Source organism: Nylanderia fulva, unplaced genomic scaffold, assembly GCF_048542155.1.
Source record: "Nylanderia fulva isolate GAGA-0341 unplaced genomic scaffold, ASM4854215v1 Scaffold19, whole genome shotgun sequence".
In the NCBI taxonomy this organism is placed as follows: Eukaryota; Metazoa; Arthropoda; class Insecta; order Hymenoptera; family Formicidae; genus Nylanderia; species Nylanderia fulva.
The window spans coordinates 4,009,764-4,030,421 of NW_028190161.1; the positions used below are offsets into that span (position 1 = coordinate 4,009,764).

At 34.1% G+C, this 20,658-nt stretch overlaps 2 protein-coding genes across 6 annotated transcripts in view; one reads left to right on the plus strand and one right to left on the minus strand.

The window, feature by feature from the left end:
* LOC114928842 (RNA-binding protein Ro60) overlaps window positions 1–20,658 on the minus strand; it is a 35,103-nt gene that overhangs the window by 5,748 nt on the left and 8,697 nt on the right. For 2 of the 5 annotated variants that reach the window (XM_029300210.2, XM_085481782.1), the window contains exons 1-8: window positions 3,909–4,066; window positions 2,624–2,902; window positions 2,183–2,540; window positions 1,550–1,770; window positions 981–1,186; window positions 778–898; window positions 227–633; window positions 14–151 (exon numbers count right to left, since the gene is read on the minus strand). In XM_029300210.2, coding sequence (XP_029156043.1) covers window positions 19–151; window positions 227–633; window positions 778–898; window positions 981–1,186; window positions 1,550–1,770; window positions 2,183–2,540; window positions 2,624–2,899 — 1,722 coding nt within the window. In that variant the 5' untranslated portion in view covers window positions 2,900–2,902; window positions 3,909–4,066 and the 3' untranslated portion in view covers window positions 14–18. The other 3 variants (XM_085481783.1, XM_029300212.2, XM_029300211.2) reach the window with 3 other exon arrangements.
* Window positions 10,238–19,243, plus strand: LOC114928847 (protein charybde). Its single transcript, XM_029300219.2, has 4 exons — window positions 10,238–10,581; window positions 12,245–12,428; window positions 12,793–12,948; window positions 13,186–19,243. Exons 1-4 carry the CDS (start codon window positions 10,533–10,535, stop codon window positions 13,274–13,276), a joined length of 480 nt encoding a protein of 159 aa, XP_029156052.1. The 5' UTR covers window positions 10,238–10,532; the 3' UTR covers window positions 13,277–19,243.

Here is a 20,658-nt window from a genome sequence, read left to right on the forward strand (position 1 = left end):
TGCATTTACGCACCATATTTAAAAGAAAGACTGGGAGAACGCCTGGATGACAATAGGTACAGTAGCGTCGAAACCGTTGATCGTCAAGATATTTTTGTCACAATTTATCTTACGATATGTCGAGGAACAGCATACGCTACAATTAATAAGTCTGAAAAAAGAAAATTTCGCATCTTTTTCTATTTACTTTAAGAAATTGATGTAATAAATAAAAACGCGCATTTACTTTGCCTGTGGAAGTTGCATATCATTTCTATATGATATGAAAGTGTTCTGAGATTCATCATATTTTTCGTACACTTGATCCACAATATTGATGAAGACATCGTATTTCGCCTTTTCCTTCATGGCCCACAATATTGGTTTACTCAGGTTGGTACTTCCAATGGGTATTTTGTGTAATACATCCAAGATCTCGCTGAAGGATTGCGTCTGGTTGACGTTCACCGTGTTAACTCCACCATTATTTTTGAATGTCGCTATGGTAACATTCGTTTCGCAACGTAAAAGCATCATCGCGATGAGACAACCAGTCTCGATGCCAGTCATGTTAGCGGTTTGCCAAGTGCATGCTTCCATCGCCTTGTTCGTACTAATTGTCACCAAGTAGCGCAAGTTTGTGGATTGTTGATGCTAAAAATAAAATTTGACGACATTGTTATTATAATAATCATAATTAATAACAACAATAGAATAATAATTAATAACTAGAATAGAATTATACTGAAGCGACCATCATAAATATCGCAAAACAATCTGTAAAAAAAATTGACTTACAGCAAATGACAAATCGAATGCTTTGTATAGAGCTTGAGTTATTTCTTTATTCGGCTTAGGTGGCGATCTTGGAGCTTTCTTTGCTGCTTGTTGAATTTTTCGTTTCTCAAAAGTCAAAGGTCTTGAAAATGTATATACGTATCAGTGATATATAATCCTACATTTAATCTATCGATTACAGAAAGGCACACAATTGCACTTACTTTCCGGAATGTTCGTAATTTTTTAGAGTGATGAAAATTAATGCTGGATGAATTTTACTTTGCGCTATATATTCTGCATTAGTAAGTTGCTGCTTCACTTTCTCGACTGTCAATCCATCTAAATTTAATAATCCAAGATTGTTAATCCTTTGCAGATTGTTTAAGAGTGTAACAATATCCATTGATGGTATCAATGATTTCCAAACCTTGAGACAAAATAGTAAGATGTTATATCAGCCTACATCAATGTCTTGATAAATATCGATTAACGCTAATTGTGATTAACATGCATGTGTGATTAATTTCCTTTCCTTTTATATAGCATTAAAAAATGTAGCGCTTTTTATTTTTCGCCATATAAATATTTTATTATGTAAATTATGAAATCAATTCTTCTATAATTCGATAAAACTTATTTACACATCAAGGACTTAATTTTCAATATTATAAATAATTAGATATTAAATTGTCAATTCCATATACACTATAATTTTACTTGTAACATTTTTAGAAATTGCATTTCAATAAATTAATAACACAATGAAAAAAAAAAGATTGTAGCACTTTACCTCCTTGGATTTTAGCAAATGTCCAGGTATGTGTTCTAATGATAATCCATATGTTTCCAACAGAGCAGCTGCTTGGATTTCATCTTCACAGTGTTTAAAGTCTTCTACCTCTTGTATATACTCCAATATTTTGTTAATATTCGGATTCTCGGATTGTTTTTCTAAATCCGCCTTGATTTTTACCATGCCATATAATATATATTTCAGTACCACTTCTTTTTCTATGAAATAATTAACTATGTAAGTAATATTTTTATACCACTAATTGATGGCTATAGCCATCAATTACAATATAATTAAATGTAAATTTACTACATATAAGTTATCCGTTAAACTAAAATTTAATAATTTATAAACTTAACTATTAATTGTTAAACAAATTTGAATAATTGACATTGCACTGGAATCTAATAAGAATCATACATCAATTACATAATTATTTATACATAAGAAGATAAATACGATAAGAACATAAATGCAAAGATAAAAAGAATAGATTTGTTATTGTTATCTAAAAGAAAATTGACAAATCTCAAAAAATGATATCAAAAATATTAATAAATTTACTAATCATTTTCTGTGATTTAATAATTTTTCTTATAAATCTTTCTTCAATAAATTAGGGGTATTTACCTGGACTATCGGTTGAAGGATGCGACATCTTGACAATATCTTTATGTTTCCAGCCATACCTACTTTTATATTTTGTGACACATTTTGCTAGATCCAATGGCTCTTTAGAAAGATACCAATTATTAATAGCCTTTCTCAAGCCATTTCCCCATCCTTGTGTGACATAAGTCAACTCCTTTTCTCTGCACAGTCTAGAGGCGAAATTAATAAACAGGATAAAATCTTGCGGAGATACACAAATCTTTTTTACATTTTCGTATGCCGCGGCTCTCAACTTTTCGCTCTTATTTTGCCTGCAGCAAATTGCGAGAGCAAATACCAAAGTTTCTGGATGTGGGACAAGATTGCTTTCAAACGCCTACAAGTAAAGTCTCATCTTAGAAATAGTTAGAAACAAAAATATTATGATACACACATTATGCAATTTATATTAATAATTACATTTATGATTAATTCTATGGGCACCAGTTGCTTTTCCTCATTCTGAGCAAGTTCTTCTATGGATGGAACATTCTTAATAATAAAGTAATTATGAGAGAACCAATATCCAGGTTGATAATTGGCATATTCCTTTCCAATGTATAGAAATCGCGCTAAACGTATTTCAGGTTCTTCGTATATTTGTTCTTCAAAAATCCGTGTCGAAGGTAATCTTGGATCATGTAATCTTGGATCATGTGTGTAACGAATAAAACCTGGAGAGAACTGTGCAGCCATTTCCTGACAACAATGCAACGTTTAAAGCAACAATTAGAATTATATAAAAGATTTATAAGTGTTATTGTTACATTTTAATTAACAAATATCATTGACAAACAACAATTGTCGATATTTAATTCTCCGAAAACAATTTTTAAGCAAAAATACTAATTATAAATTAATTTTTTTCCAAGTATTTTTTCTCAACATACAAACAAGGCTTTATTAGTTTAACATTTAAAATTACATTTAAAATAAATTTTCCAATTTTAATACTTTTGACAAATTCCAAATTAACAAACACTTAAGATATTTCTTTATAAAAATATAAATACTTGAAAAAATATAAAATAAAATGTAAATTGCCTTGCTAAAGAATAATACACAAATGTGGATTTTTTGATAAACGGAGCATATTTATTATAATTAAAAAACAGCAAAAGGAAATTATAAAAGAAATACAAAAATAACTCATATTTCGTTGGGACAGGATTTTATTCACGCACAGCCAGCAAAGTGTTCTTCACTTGAGGAAACCAAACAGAGTTTTGACTTTGATCATATGCGTATAAACAAACATAATCGCGTTTTCTCTCTTGCTTACATATATACTTTAATTGTTTTAAATTTTTCCGGAAATGAGAAAAATAATGTGAAGAGCACTTGAAGTTTCACATGATAGACGGTAAACAGGAATTGACGCTCGCATCGCATCTCTCAATCTCTCCCACACGTACACGCACACAACTATATGCGCACGCATAACGCACATATGATGCGGGATTGCGGGATGCATCAGGCACACATGCAACACGCACACACGTATATATGCACGAACGCGGCTCCTTCGCGAGGATTGCACGGACGTGTCATCTGGTTACCGGAAAAGGTAACGAGATGCGCGAGCGAGTGGCCCGATTAAAGATTCGACGACGGTCGGACGAAGCGATGCAAAATTGGCGTAAAATCAAACGAAAGCAGTCATGGCAAGGGAGAGACAGTCGCAATCGACCTGCGAATGCTTTACCTTGCGTCAGTGCGGACCGACGTTGCGGACGAGCAAAACGCGCGAGAGACGATATTCGCGACGTCAACGAAGACGGCGACAGCGACGACGAGGATGACAACAACGACGATGACAACGTTGAACGACGTGCGGGAACACACTGACGTACGCATGGCGAGCGACGCGGAGCGGCAACAGTCCACACTACGTCGAATGTGGATGACGTGAGATGGCGCGACATACATGTTTAGCCTCACATGAATTCCTTTCTCTCCTTCTTTTAGTTGAAGTACGAAGAACAATTCACGGAGGAGAAATAAAACATGAATTACAAGTTAATAATTATCAACAATTGTCTCAGTAAGTATTTTAGAGCACTAATTGCAAAACTTTTCTTTTTTTTTTAGATATTTGTTTAGTGAACAAAAGTCTACAATAGATTTTAGAATTCTATTATTTTCTATCCTTTTTTTCCTCAAATAATATAGTTACTCTAGAAATAAAATATTAAATATATGTGCACGGAATGCATTCAATATATGTAAATGATACAGATACAAATATATACAGGGTGTCTCATGCTTAAGAGCATACTATAAGCACATTGATAAAATTAAAAAAAAAATATATATATATATATAGTATTTGCAATTGAAGGATCAACGAAGACGATTTCCTTCGGGAGTCTGATTGATTGGGCTTTAAGCGACGATGCATAATAAAAGCAGCAAATTGTCCCTCGACCATCTGGCGCTTCCCCGTCAATATAAGTTATGACTTATTGCGAGATCAATTGCACACAAAGATCGAGATAGAAGAAAATAAATATACGATTCTCCATCGGTCGATCGATCAACTCGACAGAATTAACTCGCCGCTATATATTTAAATCGATATCGCATTGTAATTGTCTTTTAATCTTCGCGTCGTTACATCGTAACAAGAGAAGACACCGAGTCTCCCGCGATATCTCTAATTAAACACTAATCGAACTCTATATAACGTGTCTCGTCATTTAATCATCCGACTTATCGTTCACCGAGGCGTAATCATTATTATTGTATCGATACAGAGGGTATATGTTTTTCGACTCTTTCACCCCAATCTAAACACGTGCGGCTTAATTACATCGATAGTATAGAATCGAATGACGTAAATTTTTGTAAAGTTGTTTTTCTCGATACGGAGAAATCGATTTTATCGGAAAGCAATTTTGCAGAAATTTACATCATTCTCACTGAACGCACAGGTCGAAAATAATATTCTTAAATGCTCTCGATACACATTCGTATATATAATTACCTGAAGAGATGTTTGTTGGAATATACAAATAATTTCCAAAGAAAGTCCTATCGCATTATAATGTTATCATTATAATATTGCAAAAACATGTATAAAATACGCGAAGGGAGATTGAACATTTTATTTGGACAAAATATATTTTCTTCTCGCAAGACATTAATCTTTCGAATTTATAGATATTTTATGCTAAACCGTGATCAACATATACCTTTCCATTTCTCTCTTTTTTGTTTTTGTTTTTCGCCGATCGCGAGCGATATATTTGATGCGATCGAATTCGGCGGAGATACGCGCGTGTAGGTAAAAAAATCTATAAAGGCACAAATGCGTGTGTGTGTATACTATATATATATATATATATATATATATATATATATGTATGCGGTGACCGCTTTATCGGTGAAAAAATCGCGTGACGCATAATGTGCGCTCGCGGGTGTATGCGTGTGAGATTTTACGATCGCGTATTTACGGCCGATGTTTCTCGCTGCGGCGACTCTCGACGCTTTTTCTCAGTTTCTTGTCATTTTCTGATTGCTTTTTTATCGCTTTGTTCGCTGACCCGTTCCTTTCGATAATATTGGAACCTGGAACTGCGGTACGAATTTGCGATGACACTCAAAAATGACGGATTCGAGTAAACGGTTTTATAATTTTATAGTTTTTAGTGATATTTTTTGTCCACCTTACAAGGTGTTTGTTTGATTTTATTTGAGAATTTCTCGTTTAATGCCGACATAATGAAAATCGAGATAGGCCGTTGTGTTTAACCGTCCTTTTAATAACAGATACATTTTGATAAATTTGGAGACGTACATACATATGCCTACATAGACAAACACAGTTGCTTGTAATTGTGAGAGGGAAGCAACATGTACACGAACGAGACCGTGCGTGAAGCCAGTTTCTCCGTCTCTATTCCTCTCACAAACGAGTTTGAGTTTCTCTACTCATTATACGTATTTATAACTACGCGAGTCACACACATGCACACATTGGCCCGCGATGCTATCGATTTTTCTGGATCTCCGCGCAACAACAATTATATCTATGCATATTGTACATATAATATACATTCATGTATACGAGCTAGCATCAGCGTGTTATGTAACGCGTTTCTATTAATGTCACTAATCGTCCGGGTATTAATCACGATGTATCGTATTTCTCGACCATATAATCCTGCCTTCGTTCGTGTGTATGTGTGTGTGTATGTGTGCGTGTGAATCCTATGATATTGTTCCGATCGTTATATCTCCAATGCGCGAAATAATGCATCGAGACAACCGCGAGATTCGTCCGAAAAAAGATTACTTTGTTTCAATCTTACGAAATGCTTCGTTTTTTTTTAAACTTTCTAATTCCAATCGATCGAAGGATAAGTGATACCCATATGCAGCACGAAATATTTTTGAAATCTTTTACAAATGTTTCTTGAAAGATAAAATAATTCTCATAGATATTTTTTAAATGTTCCTATGTCCGCTTTTTCAGGTTTGAAAAATATTTTTTAATATAGATTTAAACTAATATTTCAAAAATATGTATTAAATATTTAAGAAAATATTATCTGAGCGATAAAAAAAAAAAGAACATTTTTAAACATATTTTTATGAAAAGTTTTTTAAAATATTCTAAAAAATGTTTAAATCGTTTCAAAATATTCTTAAAACCATTTTAAAATGTTTTATGCAATATTTTATAGAAATATTTAGAAATATTTTTTGAAAACGTTCATAATATTTTGTGCTGTATGGGTAAAGTATAAGTGATAAAAAGTATTTTTAGAATATCTCATATATATATATATATATATATATATATATATATATCTAATGAAATTTTGATATTTTTGTCTATATGTTTTGCAATTTCCTCAAAGACGTGCGATCTCAAAATGGAAAGAAATACCGCGTGCACATCCCTAACGATTAGTGATACGAAGAGGTGTCAATGAACCTGCATTATCTCCAATGTACATATATAAATATGATCGAAAGATATACATTCTTATTTAATTCTTATATAATAAGCGCGTTAGTGTGCAATAAATAAACTCTACTTTCAGTTACTCGCGCGTTATGAGGCAATGTCACACGTTTAATTTCTTCAATAAATCCGCCAGATTTTATGCATTTTGTATAAGAATACTCGCGTTTGCTCCAGTGAAAAGCCGATGTCGTATAACAATTATACGCCAAGAGAATGCTATTACTCGTAGACATGGTACATTTAACGATTGTTATCTTTGTATACAGTCTGTCGAACCGGTTTTTAATAAAATTCAGCTCTTCGATTATGTCGTCGGATGCAATCGGAGAGAGAAAAAGAGAGAGGAAGAGACAGAAGGAACGTCACGTTATTCGCGATCACGTACTCGCTTCCACGTAAGCGTAAGCGAAACAAAGAGATCGATCGATCGGTGCTCCGAGCATAGCTAAGGTTCTCTCCCCCTTTCTCTTTGTCATTCTCGATTTACGGAAAATTACGATAACGCGATTCGTTGTTCCCGCAGTCTCGCGACTCGGTCTCGCGACCGGCGAAATTAATGTGTTTTGATTGACGCATGAATGAGCTAACGCAAAAGTTGATGCGGTGGAGGATCGCGCTTATCGAAAGCTTGTTTGTACGAGAACGCGATCGCGAGGCTACCAAATAAAAAGCACCACTTCCGATAGAGAGATGTTATTCGCCAGAATCTCTACGGCCGTGTTGTTGTTCCTCCGTTTTACGAATCGTTAGATTTATCATTTGTCCCCGTCGTCTCTCCCTCTTTTTTCTTTCTTACTCATATGTTCGCTCCGTGCATCTTTTTGCAATATCTAATCGTCACCGCGTAGATTTAACCTTAGGCGGATTATTTTATCTCCGTTTGATATACACTTCGCTTCACGTAGATTAGCTATATTTATAAACATGTGATAACAGTAGAATCTCCAAGATTAAACGCGATACAACATGATCGCATTTATAGATTCTCTGCGATATGAATCGGATAGATTTTAGTAGATTGCGGATGCGATAAACATCTCATGCGATATAGAATCACGAATCATCGAGCGATTTCAAACTGCAAATGTGCAAACAAAATATTATTTTTATAACAATATTATTATATATTATATAATACGAATTTTTAATCTACCTGATCCACTATTGTTTTCGTTAAAATTTCGAGAATATTTTTAATCAACAGACTCAGAATCTTGGCTCAGATTCACAAAAGTTTGCGTATATACTATTCCTATTTCATACGAATAATTTGATATTTGTCGTTTTTCATATTTGTAGATTTAATTATTATATTTCCAGACATTTGTTTACAAGAACAATAAAATAATGGAATTAAAAAAAGATTTGTAATGCTTTTACTAGACTAGAGTGTCGCTATAAAAGAGAGATAGAGACAGAGGATTATTGTTTTATCCGTAATCTTTATTTCAGAATATAAAATATATATAAGTAGAATATTAAAAAGATAAAAAAGATAATAAGTACATTTTTATTTCCTCTTGTTATATGTTCTTTTTCTTATCAGTATCTTTGATATTTTTTTCTGCGGCTTCTACATAAACGCGAAAATATTTATAGCTTTTCTAGCAGTACATCTCGCACAAATCTATATTAATTAATTAAACACAATTATCTTTGGTTATTAGAATTAACGGCACAAGTTTTGTTAAATCTTACAAGTCTCGTTACATAAATTCTCTTCTTGCGCGCGACCTAATGCGTCCTCCGCGGATCAGACCGATAAAAATATTGTGTATTTTCAAATACACAAGCTATTTATTAGCTGCGAAAAATAATTTCTTTCAATAAAATCGAAGCGATAATTCTCTGCGCGTTTTATAACGGAGACGTGATTATTATAGACAGAAAAATGGAGTAGCGGTAAAAAATAAATCACAGAAACGTCAGATTGCGTCAGATCGAGTGTTACTCTTTAAAAAAAACGACGTTAGAAATAGTCAGTTTTTTTGCATCACGATTGCATTGCATACCGAGATAATAATAACATAATTCGCGTATCGTTAAAAAACCAACATAATTCGTTTACATAACAATGAGATGAATATACGTATATGTATATATTGCGTCAAATCGCGATGATATCTAAAACACTTTTCGACCGAATAAAAATTCAAGTTTGATCGCGTGTCACCGTGAATACACACACACACACACAACCGCTTCCTAACACAATTGAAATCTTACGCAATATACGCTCGATTCTTATAATCGATTCTCTTGCACAGGAGTTCTTATTTTATCTTTGATTTATTATACTCATTAGTTTATCCGCGTCCCTGAATATACATAAGCTTCTCATTAAAAGTCTTGTAAAAAGATGTAATGTTCCTCTTTTAAAAGATACTATTTTTATTCCAACATCCATGTATCACCATTTTTTTTACCATAAACTTTGTTATAGACTCGATCAGCTGATCTTCGTGCCGCGAGCAAAACATCATTTTATTCGTCCTGTGAATTTCTAAAATAAGTTTTTTTTCTCTCCCGACATATAAGACCAGGAAATGCACATGTGTGCGTTCCCTTCTTCATACCGAAATCTCGGTTTGCCTAAATCGTCGATGCTTTGAGAAAGCCCGCTTCTGACAGGAAAGCTCACCTGTGATTTTAATACGCGCATCTCGCGTTAAAGCCTCGATAAAAGGCTTGCGCGACGTAATGCACGTAGTCACCGAGAGATGCGAGGAGAGAAAAATAGAGAGAGAGAGAGAGAGAGAGGGAGAAACAAAACGAGCATCGTGGGTGAAAAAGAAAACCCGGTGCGCTGGTGCCGTCACCGTCGGCAACAGCGGATCGGTCCCCTTGAAGATTAAAGGAGGACCGCTTCTCGTGCGATCTCACTCGCACGCCGAGTCCCGAACGATGCCGAAGGCCGGCGCGAGCACCGGCGGAAACAGCCGAATCAGCGGACACACTGAACGTCACGTAGGCGGTGTTGCTAGGCGGTCGATCGGTGGCGAGGAGCGGTGTGGGGAAAGGGATGGAGAGGGTGGGAGCCCCCTCGTATATAAGTCGCGTCAGCGGCCGGCGGCTGATCAGTCGAGTAGCTGACGTTACGACCGTTCGGACCGGTTTACGGTTTCGCGGTTTCGAAAAACTGCGGTGAAAGTTTTAGCTTTTTTTCTTCCTCCGAGAACGTCGCTGATACTATTCTGCCGCTCGCTTCTTATCGCGGTTTTTTTGACAGTTTCCTACATCTCGTTCGTTTCGATTGTCAAGCAAAAAAATCGTTCTGTCTCGCGAAGGGATAGACGACGAGGACATCCGTACCGTCGTGTTTCGTCCACCGCTGGACGTTCTCGCGAAATCATGGAGGTCCTGCCGTGTCCTGTCAACGTGGACTTCAGCAACACCAGAGGTAAGTCTCGCTTTGATCCCGGTGTCATAGTACCGGTTCTTTCTTTCCAATCGTTTCGGTTTCTCGTCCCTTTCGAGCCTCGGCCTCTCTTCGATCGTTCGAGCCGTTGTTCTCAGCTGACAACGCCGGCTGGAATCAGCTGATTTTTGCTCGCAGCACGATTCGTTTCGTTCGTCGACAGCTCGATCAATTTATTTCAACTTTTTCAAACGCAAACGAAAGATCGCAGATTTGATGTGCTTTATTCGGCGAAAATCCGAATAATTGCGTCAATCTTCCGATGGTGCGAAGGAAAAAAGAGAGAGGGATACCCTTCGCTATTGTTTTTCCTTTCAATGTTCTTCGATTGTTCTTATTGCTTTTACAGATTATTCTCGTCATATTTATATAAATCGAAATTTTCTAGATATTTAATCCTTATTTTCAATCATCCGAAAAAGTGATTACAAATTAATGAAAACTGTCCTTGTAGCGTTTAGTGTGACAGGAAATGTGACAAAATTAGCACCTCTTTGTAAAATAAACTAATCGTGCCTTGTAACTTTATACCAGGTTCGAAAAATGTTTCTTTACAACGACGATGATGGAAATATTTGTAGAAATGTTAGAGCTAAAAAATTTAATTATTTTATTATATTCGCTTTGCAAGAAAGATAATAGAATCGAGGTCAAACGAGTTCATACGTTACCTACGACCTCGCCTCGTCTTATGTTAGCCGGTTGCTAGAAACAATGAACGAAGCGAGCTCGGAATTATTATTGGTCGTGTAGACTCGTAAAAGAAACTAAAATGATGTTATTAAATTGATAATATATCTTTTTCAATGACTTATCCCGCATTTTTATTAGAATAATTGATATTGAGTCTCCATAGTGAATAGTGAGGTGAGAGAACCGGTGTTACGTCAGCTCTTTTCTGACGACAGCTCTTTGTTATATTACACACGCTTAATCTTAATACAGACGTTCGTTTTGAAATAATAAAATGATGATCTCAGCACACGCGTGCTCGATTCATCGAGAGATCACAGCTGAGATTGTGAAAAAGAATTAACGCTTAATTTCAAGTTAAAAATACAGGAATAGTCGAAACTTTTAAATCGAATATGAAAATCAATGTTATAAGACGTGGTCAAAATTAAATTAAAGATTCGATACATGAATCATCAAGAAGCAAAATATGTTTTTCATTTAGCTCCGTACGGGTTTTCGATTGCTTTCACGATTCAAAGATATCGATCAAATAATATTACCTCAAGATTACGTCAGTTTTACACTTTTTTACTTTGGAAGATATTGTACACATACACAAAGTATTTTAGATTTGCCGATATATAATTTCAGGCTGTCGTAACGCTTCGATATACTTGATAAAAATTAAGGAAAAAAACAATTATATATTATTTCACATACAGCTAATTTAATAATCTTTAATTAGAAAAAATTAATCTGAATTAATTTGATTTCACATTTTATTTTAGATTCTACTTTAATCAGTTTTATTTTTCGGCAAATATAATTGCGCTAAAATATTTAACTGAATATTAAATATTATTATATTATTTTAAGGCTGAATACAAAAAGAAAAAATGAAGTATTTACATCCTTTCAACCGATTCTGTAAACATGCGTGCTCAATCTCCTATTGAATTAATTGTTATAGCTGGAAGCGCGACGGACGAATTGGACGGTGCTTGCCAGGCGCTGGCAAAGAGGCTGGAAGTCGAGCTTAGAAGAGCTAAACACGCCCAGTTGGCCTGCGGCGAGGTCCTCCTACCGGCCAATTTGCTGCCTAAGGTAGCCAAAGATGTACTTACTATGGCAGAGAACGAGCCCTGTGGCCTTAGGTAAGCCAAAAATATTTCTATACATGTTCGAAAAAATTACAACAATTCGGGAGTTCGAATAAACATTATTTTCGCGCAACAAGTGTCCATTTAGAAAGTGTAACGTGTTTTCTCCAACTTATCTTTCACGCGAATAATGTTAAAGGTGATGTTGATGATTGTATATTATACATGAGATCATGAGATGTCTGGAATGCAATCTTTTTTTGGTCGTAATTTTCAACTATCAACAAAGTAGAAAATTGATTAAAATTTGATACCGCACGCTATTGTTAGTATACAGTATACATCACCACGTGATAAATTGTGTCCACGTATGCGTGTGATTAAGAAATTAATATGTGTGTAATGTAATTTGTTACAGAGGCTGCACGCTATTCATTAGCTTCGAGACGGACAGCATGTGTCGCAAACTGTCGAAAATACAGTGCGATCCGAATGCTGTGTCGACGTTCGAGCTCTATCTCACATTGAAGCAGGATCACACGTCCTGGCACATGCTGCTACCTCAATTCTTAAAGTGAGTAAACTTTATTTAGTAAAATTTTGCACCTAGAATTTAAATTACGCAAAGTTTTCTTTCTATTCTGTTCCATATTAACTATCGTCTAAATAAAAAAATAACTACAATATTGTACAATATAAAATATGCTTATTATTATCACGCTTCATTATCATTGCAAAATAAAATCTATAAATGACGCAATTACTCGCGATCAAACTCTTAATATCCGCGATTTGTTATTCTTTTTTTCAGAAATCTCACGCGTGGAGGTACCATCATGATCAGTAGGGAATTCACTCTGGAGAAGAAAAAACTCTACAGATCCTACCAACAATCTCATTGAAGAGCTTCGAGATCACAAACGTTTTGCACGTTTTTCATCCGTTTTTTTGCATGTGCGTTAAACGGATGCAGCCATTTTTGTCAGTTTGCCAATTCGCCCTACGGGCGAATGTCAACTGAATTTGTACAATATCGCAAAACCAGGGAAAGAAGAGATTCTAAGGATGACGGACGCAACAATGCAGAGCAGAGGTTAGACTTTTGGCATTGTAATGACACGTGATCGCGAGGTGTTTTGCGTTCAACCCTTTAACTGGAAAAAATATGTTTTGATTTTCCATCCAAAGTAACTTTAGAGAGAAGCTTACTCTCTCTCTCTCTAATTTGGGTGGAGAATCGTTTCGCTTTATGCTTTAATTTTAGTTGCAAAGAACGCGACTGTCTTTCGAAAAATTAGACCTCGTGTCTAATATGATTTAATAATTCAAAAATCTTGACAACTAGAAGTTAAAGAAACCAGAATTTAAACAACTAGTGATTTCAGAATCTAGTTTTTGAAAGAGTTTAATATATTTTTTGAGTTATACAGGAATTCTAAAAACTGCAAGAACGATTTTCATTGTTAAGCAGCGAACCGGTTAAAAGGTTTAACGACGATATCGCTCTTTGTTTTGTCCGCTGTCACCTTGCAATATTATATCCAAGGAGAAGAGAGGCCTATGCGTATGATAATTGTGATAGTGCGAGATAAATTCTATATAGTAGCAGCAGCAGCAGATCTTGTCGCGAGAAGAGGTTCTCGCGTTTTCGTTCTCGAAGGAGAGACATGTGATTATAAGACTTGTAACAAATTTCACGTGATATGTAGCGAATATAATTAGTTTTAGAAGAGAGAGAGAGAGAGAGAGAGAGAGAGAGAGAGAGAGAGAAAGAAAGAGAGAGAGAGAAAGAGAGAAAGCGAAAGAGAGAGAGAGAGCGAAAGAGAGCGCTGATTGATAGCAGTCAGGTAGTTATAGTCATGTCAGATGCGATAATGTTTCGAAGCTCGCTTGACAAGTGAGCGCATATTGTCCTTTTTTTTTCATTGCAAAATGCGAAATGATCACGTTGGAATAATATGGCGGTGTATTTTCCAATGTAAGAATCTCCTTTTCGGAGATCTTGCAGGATAGCCCAGAAGAGTGGATATACTAATAAGACTGTTCGTTTGTGATTAATTTAACAGTAATATTTAAAATAATTCAATCTTATTCTAAATAATCGAAACAATTTTCAAATTAGGAAACGTTAGTTTAGAATTGAAATAATAATTTACAATTAATTTTTATATTTTTGAAACTATCGAGAAAGGATCTATCTTCTTCGAAAACTAGCAGATATTTGGATAGTGCGTTTAGGTGCACTTTTCTGGGACGTCCTGTACATCGATTAGTACAGATGATAGTACAGATGTTCGGTTCATTTCATCATTCCATCGACTGATCTTTCCCCCTCGTCATTTTCTCCTTTCGTAACGAATCGCTGTGTGAAAAATCTCATTAAATTAAAATAATAACATTCTCTCGATGCTGGTTATCATCCCGCTAAATATCAGATTGATATGTTAATAATCATACGCCGGATGGGTGATTCGTCTCAATAATAATCTGTTGAAATAGTCGAACTGGTATCGCGCGACGGCGTAAAATTTGTATGTTGAATTGTTTAATGAATATTTATTTCTCGATGGGAGAAATTTCGCGAGAAGCTTGATACGTGGATTTCATCAGATTTTTCATTCGTTGAAAGATTCCTTATCATATCGAGGATTTCTCAATGAAGTATAATAAAAAAGCGGTGCAATTTCGAAGACTTCAGAGAAGTAACGAATTTAAAATCGAGAGTTAAAGAATAAAGAAGAATCGATCCTATGTGTAAAACAATGATGTAAAAATATAATTGTATAAAATCATAATGCAAAATAATGACAAACGTGTAAACACACACATATTATATTTATTAGGCTATTATAGATATGATTGAGTCATATATTTTAATAATTTCAAAGAATCGATCCATTTCGAAACTGTATCGCTTAACTACTTTACGTGGTTTTCAAACAGATTTTCAAATAGAGAAATAACGATGAGCTGAGCTCGTATTCCCCGATGCGTTTCACGCGTTAAAAAAGGAAGCGAAGCGGATTGGTCATTTCAGTTTGTCATATATATTATTATTATTATTATTATTATTCGTTGACTACCGTACGTATTACTACATACATACGTTGTAATTAATCGCGCTATTCACGTTTCTTTTGTGTGTCTACATTTTATATTTCTTTACTCCTTTTCGTTCATTTTTTTAGTTCGCTTATTGGTCTTTGCTCTTTGTTTTTTAAACGTAATTAAAGACCTTAGTAGCGGTATATTGTGATATTAAGAATTATAAAATAATTATATAAGAGAGGAGAGAGAGAGAGAGTGTGTGTAAGTGATTATCGTTAGGATTTAGATTAAGGACATTCATTTCGTGAGGCTTCCTTCGGGATCGAGAATAACGCGTTTGTGTGCACGAAAACCGGAGTCAAAAATCTCTTCGTGGTTTATTTACAAAGTACGGCGAGGCTTTGTTGAAAGGTTGAATCGAATTTTTGCTCTTTTTTTCGAATTAAATTAAAATTGATCTCGCGCGATCAGATTCGATAGAATTAGATTGAATTCGTTTTTCGATAAAACTTGATAAAATGGAGCCGTCTCTCTTTCAACGAAATTCAATGAAGCGTACATGCTCTTGCAATAAAATTCACTGTTTGCAGGAAACTCGCAATATAGGTGGGGGGAGAGAATGTGTGTGTGTGTGTGTGTGTGAAAAATTATTTGTATTATATATACATATATATATGTTATTTTATATGCATTAAAATAAATTATAATTTTTATCGACAAACTTGAATTTTTTGGCATAATTCGATACAACATTTTTAACTTTTGTAATTCTTCAAAAGCTTCATGCATATTTAATATCTTTTTTATAATTAAGGATCTGAACACTACATAATCTCATAATATTAGAATGTGTAAATTAAGAATTTTGTTCAGATTCTAAGAATAGGATCACGGAGAATTGTTTATGCACATCTTTTATGATCTCGAAAATCTTGTAAATTAAATAATTTGCAAAATTATTATTTTAGTTTTAAAATAATAATTAAAATTTATTTTTTTTTTATTGAAAAAAATATAAAATTAAATAAAAATATAAATTATAAATATAAATTATAAATATAAATTATAAAATATAAATTATAATAATATAATATAACTTTGATATTATATATGCATTAATATTTAATAAAAAAAATTATGTAATTTTTTAATTATTACAGAATTTAAGAAAAAAATATTATATAAAAATAATTAGTATTTTAAAACTACAACCATATATTATACATATAATGACAAGTTTAATTCGTCTTGTGTTATCAAGTCTCATTCATTATCAATAAGTCAAATTCGAAGTTAATAAACTGATTATGATAGCAGACTTTTAGTAGCAAGAAGTTCAAATATAAGATATCAACATTTAAAAATAAGAAGTGATGAATCTACGACGAGTTCGAAACTTGCCTCTCAATGACCTAAATGATGAAATTGAACCGGTTAAAGGTTTAAGGGGGAGAGACGCACACAATCCCGTCCAAACTTTTTCCCACCATCCTCCGAATCGTACATACATTTACATCCCCTTATTTTTGGCGAGGATAAAAAAAGGAAGGAAGACTAAAAGAATTCGAACAACAGTGAGACACAGAGCCCCACATGCTTAGAGTTAAATAGACGCACGGTATAAATTTGGGTTATTGCATTTGCACGAAGGTACAAGACTGATTGCTGACTTTGGTGACTTTATGACGTAGAAGTGTTACCCGTTTCAAGCCAGCCGGCACTTTATTGTAATACAGTGTGACCGAAAAAAAAGATCACCCGAAAGGAGAGACACGCTATCTATTAGTAGAAAGATGACGGAGATTATTTCGCGGTTAAGATAAAAAAGACAGGAAGAAAAACTCGTTCTCTCATTATTATCATCCACGTAATAATAAATAAATAATCGACGTAAATGCGGTGATACTTTTTTCGGGAAATATTTCATCGACACTGTATATATTATAACGTGTAAACCACTGTAATCGGTAATTATTTGTTAATAACAAACGCTACAAATGCTACAACGATGTCGCAAGTCGAAATTGTCGCGTTGTAAAGCGACGGAAAGCAATACTCGCGGCCTCGTTTAATTGTTATTATTAGTTCCCTACGAATACGTGTGGGTGAGTCGCACGAATGCGCATACATTTTATAGAGAAGATTAATCATTTAAAACAGTTTTTTTTACACGGAAACCGATGTGAATAATGTGTACGTATATACGAATACTATATAATTTATATTGTATTGCCGCAAATATACCGTACATATATATATTATATATAATAAAACGAATTTCAAGTATTGTGCGAAATAAAGAAATTAGATGTGAGAGTTATTAAAAACACCGCCAACTTTGTTATTTGATTCATATATTCAATTTTACAATTGTTATATATACAATATATACATATAACATCAAAAACTCGATGAAACTTTTAAAAACTTATTAAACCTGTCAGAGAGGTTGTTTATACTATTGTCAATGGTGAAATATGTATATATGACTGGAAGAATTTATGTACTTTCTGAAATAATATATCACATCGGGATAAGCACAATTTTAAATGTGGTATAAAGAATGTACCTCTTTTTTTATATAGAATTACTTTGATAAATTAATGGCGTAAAAATCAGTGTAAATTCTTTTTTGAAGAAAAAAAGGACAACGTTATGAAATGTGTATGTGTGTGCGTAAGCTAGACTAATATCTAATGATACTTTTTGAGGCGTAATCTTTAGTGATCCTGTGCGAGGAACGTATCGTCAAAACAAGTCCAAATGATAATGATAATAATCATTCGCTTACCCATGATAAGTTACGGTAGCGAACATATATTTGATTGGTTGTATCTGTGTGGTTTATCGTTTGTAGCGATTGTTTGTTGACAACGCAAACGTTCACTTCGAGGATCGATCTGCGAAACAATTTGCGTTACGCGCGTTGATGTTGCAAATTACAACACAATTTATAGTATATGGGAGGACACAGGCTCTCTCGTCTCGCTCCTGTTTGCGAAGTAATCTTTTTTCTGTATGAACCATCTCACTAAAGAATTTCCTGATCTCATGAGCGAAGCAAAACAGTTTTTACGACCTGCATGTGGTCGTGGAATAGGCAAAAATAATCGCAATAATGCTCGAGTGAAATGTTTAACCTTAAATAGTGAAATATTTTCAATTATGTTATATGAAATTTCAGAGATAGAGAGGAAAATAAAGAGAGAATATCCAGATTCAGTTATTGGACGATTGAAGACCCGCAAAAACTTTTTCAAGAATCATTTGTTAATCGGTGCTAATCTTTTTCTTAAGGTTTCAGATTTAGAAAGGTTTCTTTTTTACTGTTCAGGGTTAAACATTAGGTCACTACGAAGTCAAATGATCGATGGCGCATTTTTCATGGGAGGAAAAAAAGGATAGAAAGATGAAAATGATTTCATGTATCTTGATTATATATGCATATATAGATATATAATACATATATATATATATATATAAAGAGAGAGAGAGAGAGAGGGAAGGAGGGAAGAAGGAAGAGAGAAAGAGATAATGAAAGAGATAATTTGCGTAACATGTTGCACAGCAATGATTTGCGCGATGCTCGCTGTGCTTTGGATATTTTTGTACCTTGCGCGATATATATATAGAAGTCCGATTATACGTAGTTTCCGCGCGATAGTTTGCCCGTGATTTTTCAATATGTTATAGTAATCCTATATGCGACCGTATTAAGAACCGCTATGTGATGTTATTTTTAATTATTTGTAATATCCTGTGACAATTTATCTGCGTTTAAAGAAACGCAAATAATAAAAAGAGATATATAAATCAGAAAATGCCGTGTTGATTATTTCATCTTTTTTATGATTATTATCAATTCCCCTTATATCCTTTTAGGTCTTTTATCTAGAAATTGCAAAATCTTTATTTTCATGTCATGTTTACAGCGAGATGAGAACACGAGAGAAAAATAAATTATCTATTGCATGCTGAAGGATATTTCTCGATTTAAAAATAAGATAACGAGACAGATAAAAATAAAATTGACAGATAAATGCTGTTTTCTTTGCAAAACAAAGTTGTGCCGAAAATAAAGTAAACTAAATTATTTTTTTATAAAATATAGCTAACAAATCGGATTAAAAAAAAAATAAACGCAAAATATAAACTTCATTAAATTAATCACTCTACTAGAAATCTGTTTCCTTTTTTATTCACGAGTTTTTTACTCGTAAAAAAACTTGGATGTATAATTTTACATTGAAAAAAAGATACTTCTAAATGTACATGTATTTCAAAATATTTATCAAATTGTCGGAATCGATCAATCAATATTATGCAGATTTGTCTTGGCAAATAATAACTCGAAAAATTAAAAAATTTGTTATTAAAGAATAATACATCCGGATCGAACGATCCAATCGGCACAAACAACATGAATATGTCGACGTAGCGACAAAGGAGCTGTTATTGGCTGGGAGAAATGTTTTCGACATTGATATTTGCACAGTTTTGAAATAAAATATGCATAAAATTTAATATCGGTCGGAAATTGACGATAAGTAAATCATATCAACGCAACATGGAAAATACATGTGCGCTAAACACACGCTTATATACATGCATGGGTGTCCGCAAGATTTTTTCCAGGAGGAATTAATTTTTTTATTTGTTCCTATTTCATTTTTTTATTTTGTTTTATTTTATTTATGCAAATAAATTTTGGTGTTTATTTAAAAGGAGAGCTTAATTTTTGTACTGATTCCAAGGGAGGCAAATGCTCCCTCTTGCCCCACTTGGTCCATGTACATGTGTGAGAGTGTATATAGTACATATAACACGCGTTTGCAAAGTGCATTTCGGATGAATTAATAAACATTGAAGAAACAATACAGAGCGATGCTCGTAAAAGGTAAAGTGCAAGGAGTGCGCGAAGCTTGGAAAGTCGAAACGCGATGTGTCGAGGGAAGGGCATTTCAACGCGTATTGTTTCAACTAGTTCCCGCAATTATCACGACGTACAAGACTGCATAGGAGAAACCGGTTTCGCGCGCGCGCGCACAACCCGTTTGTCCGTATTTCCATCTCGAAAACTCGTATTATCGGCACCGTGTTCTCCCCAATCTCTCTCTCTCTTTCTCTCCCGCTCTCGTGAAAAATTGTATACTGCATAAAGCGTAAACCGGATCGCATAAGATTGCGCAAGCTTTGTCGATCTTCCAGCGTTTCTTGTACATTTTGCAAACTATTA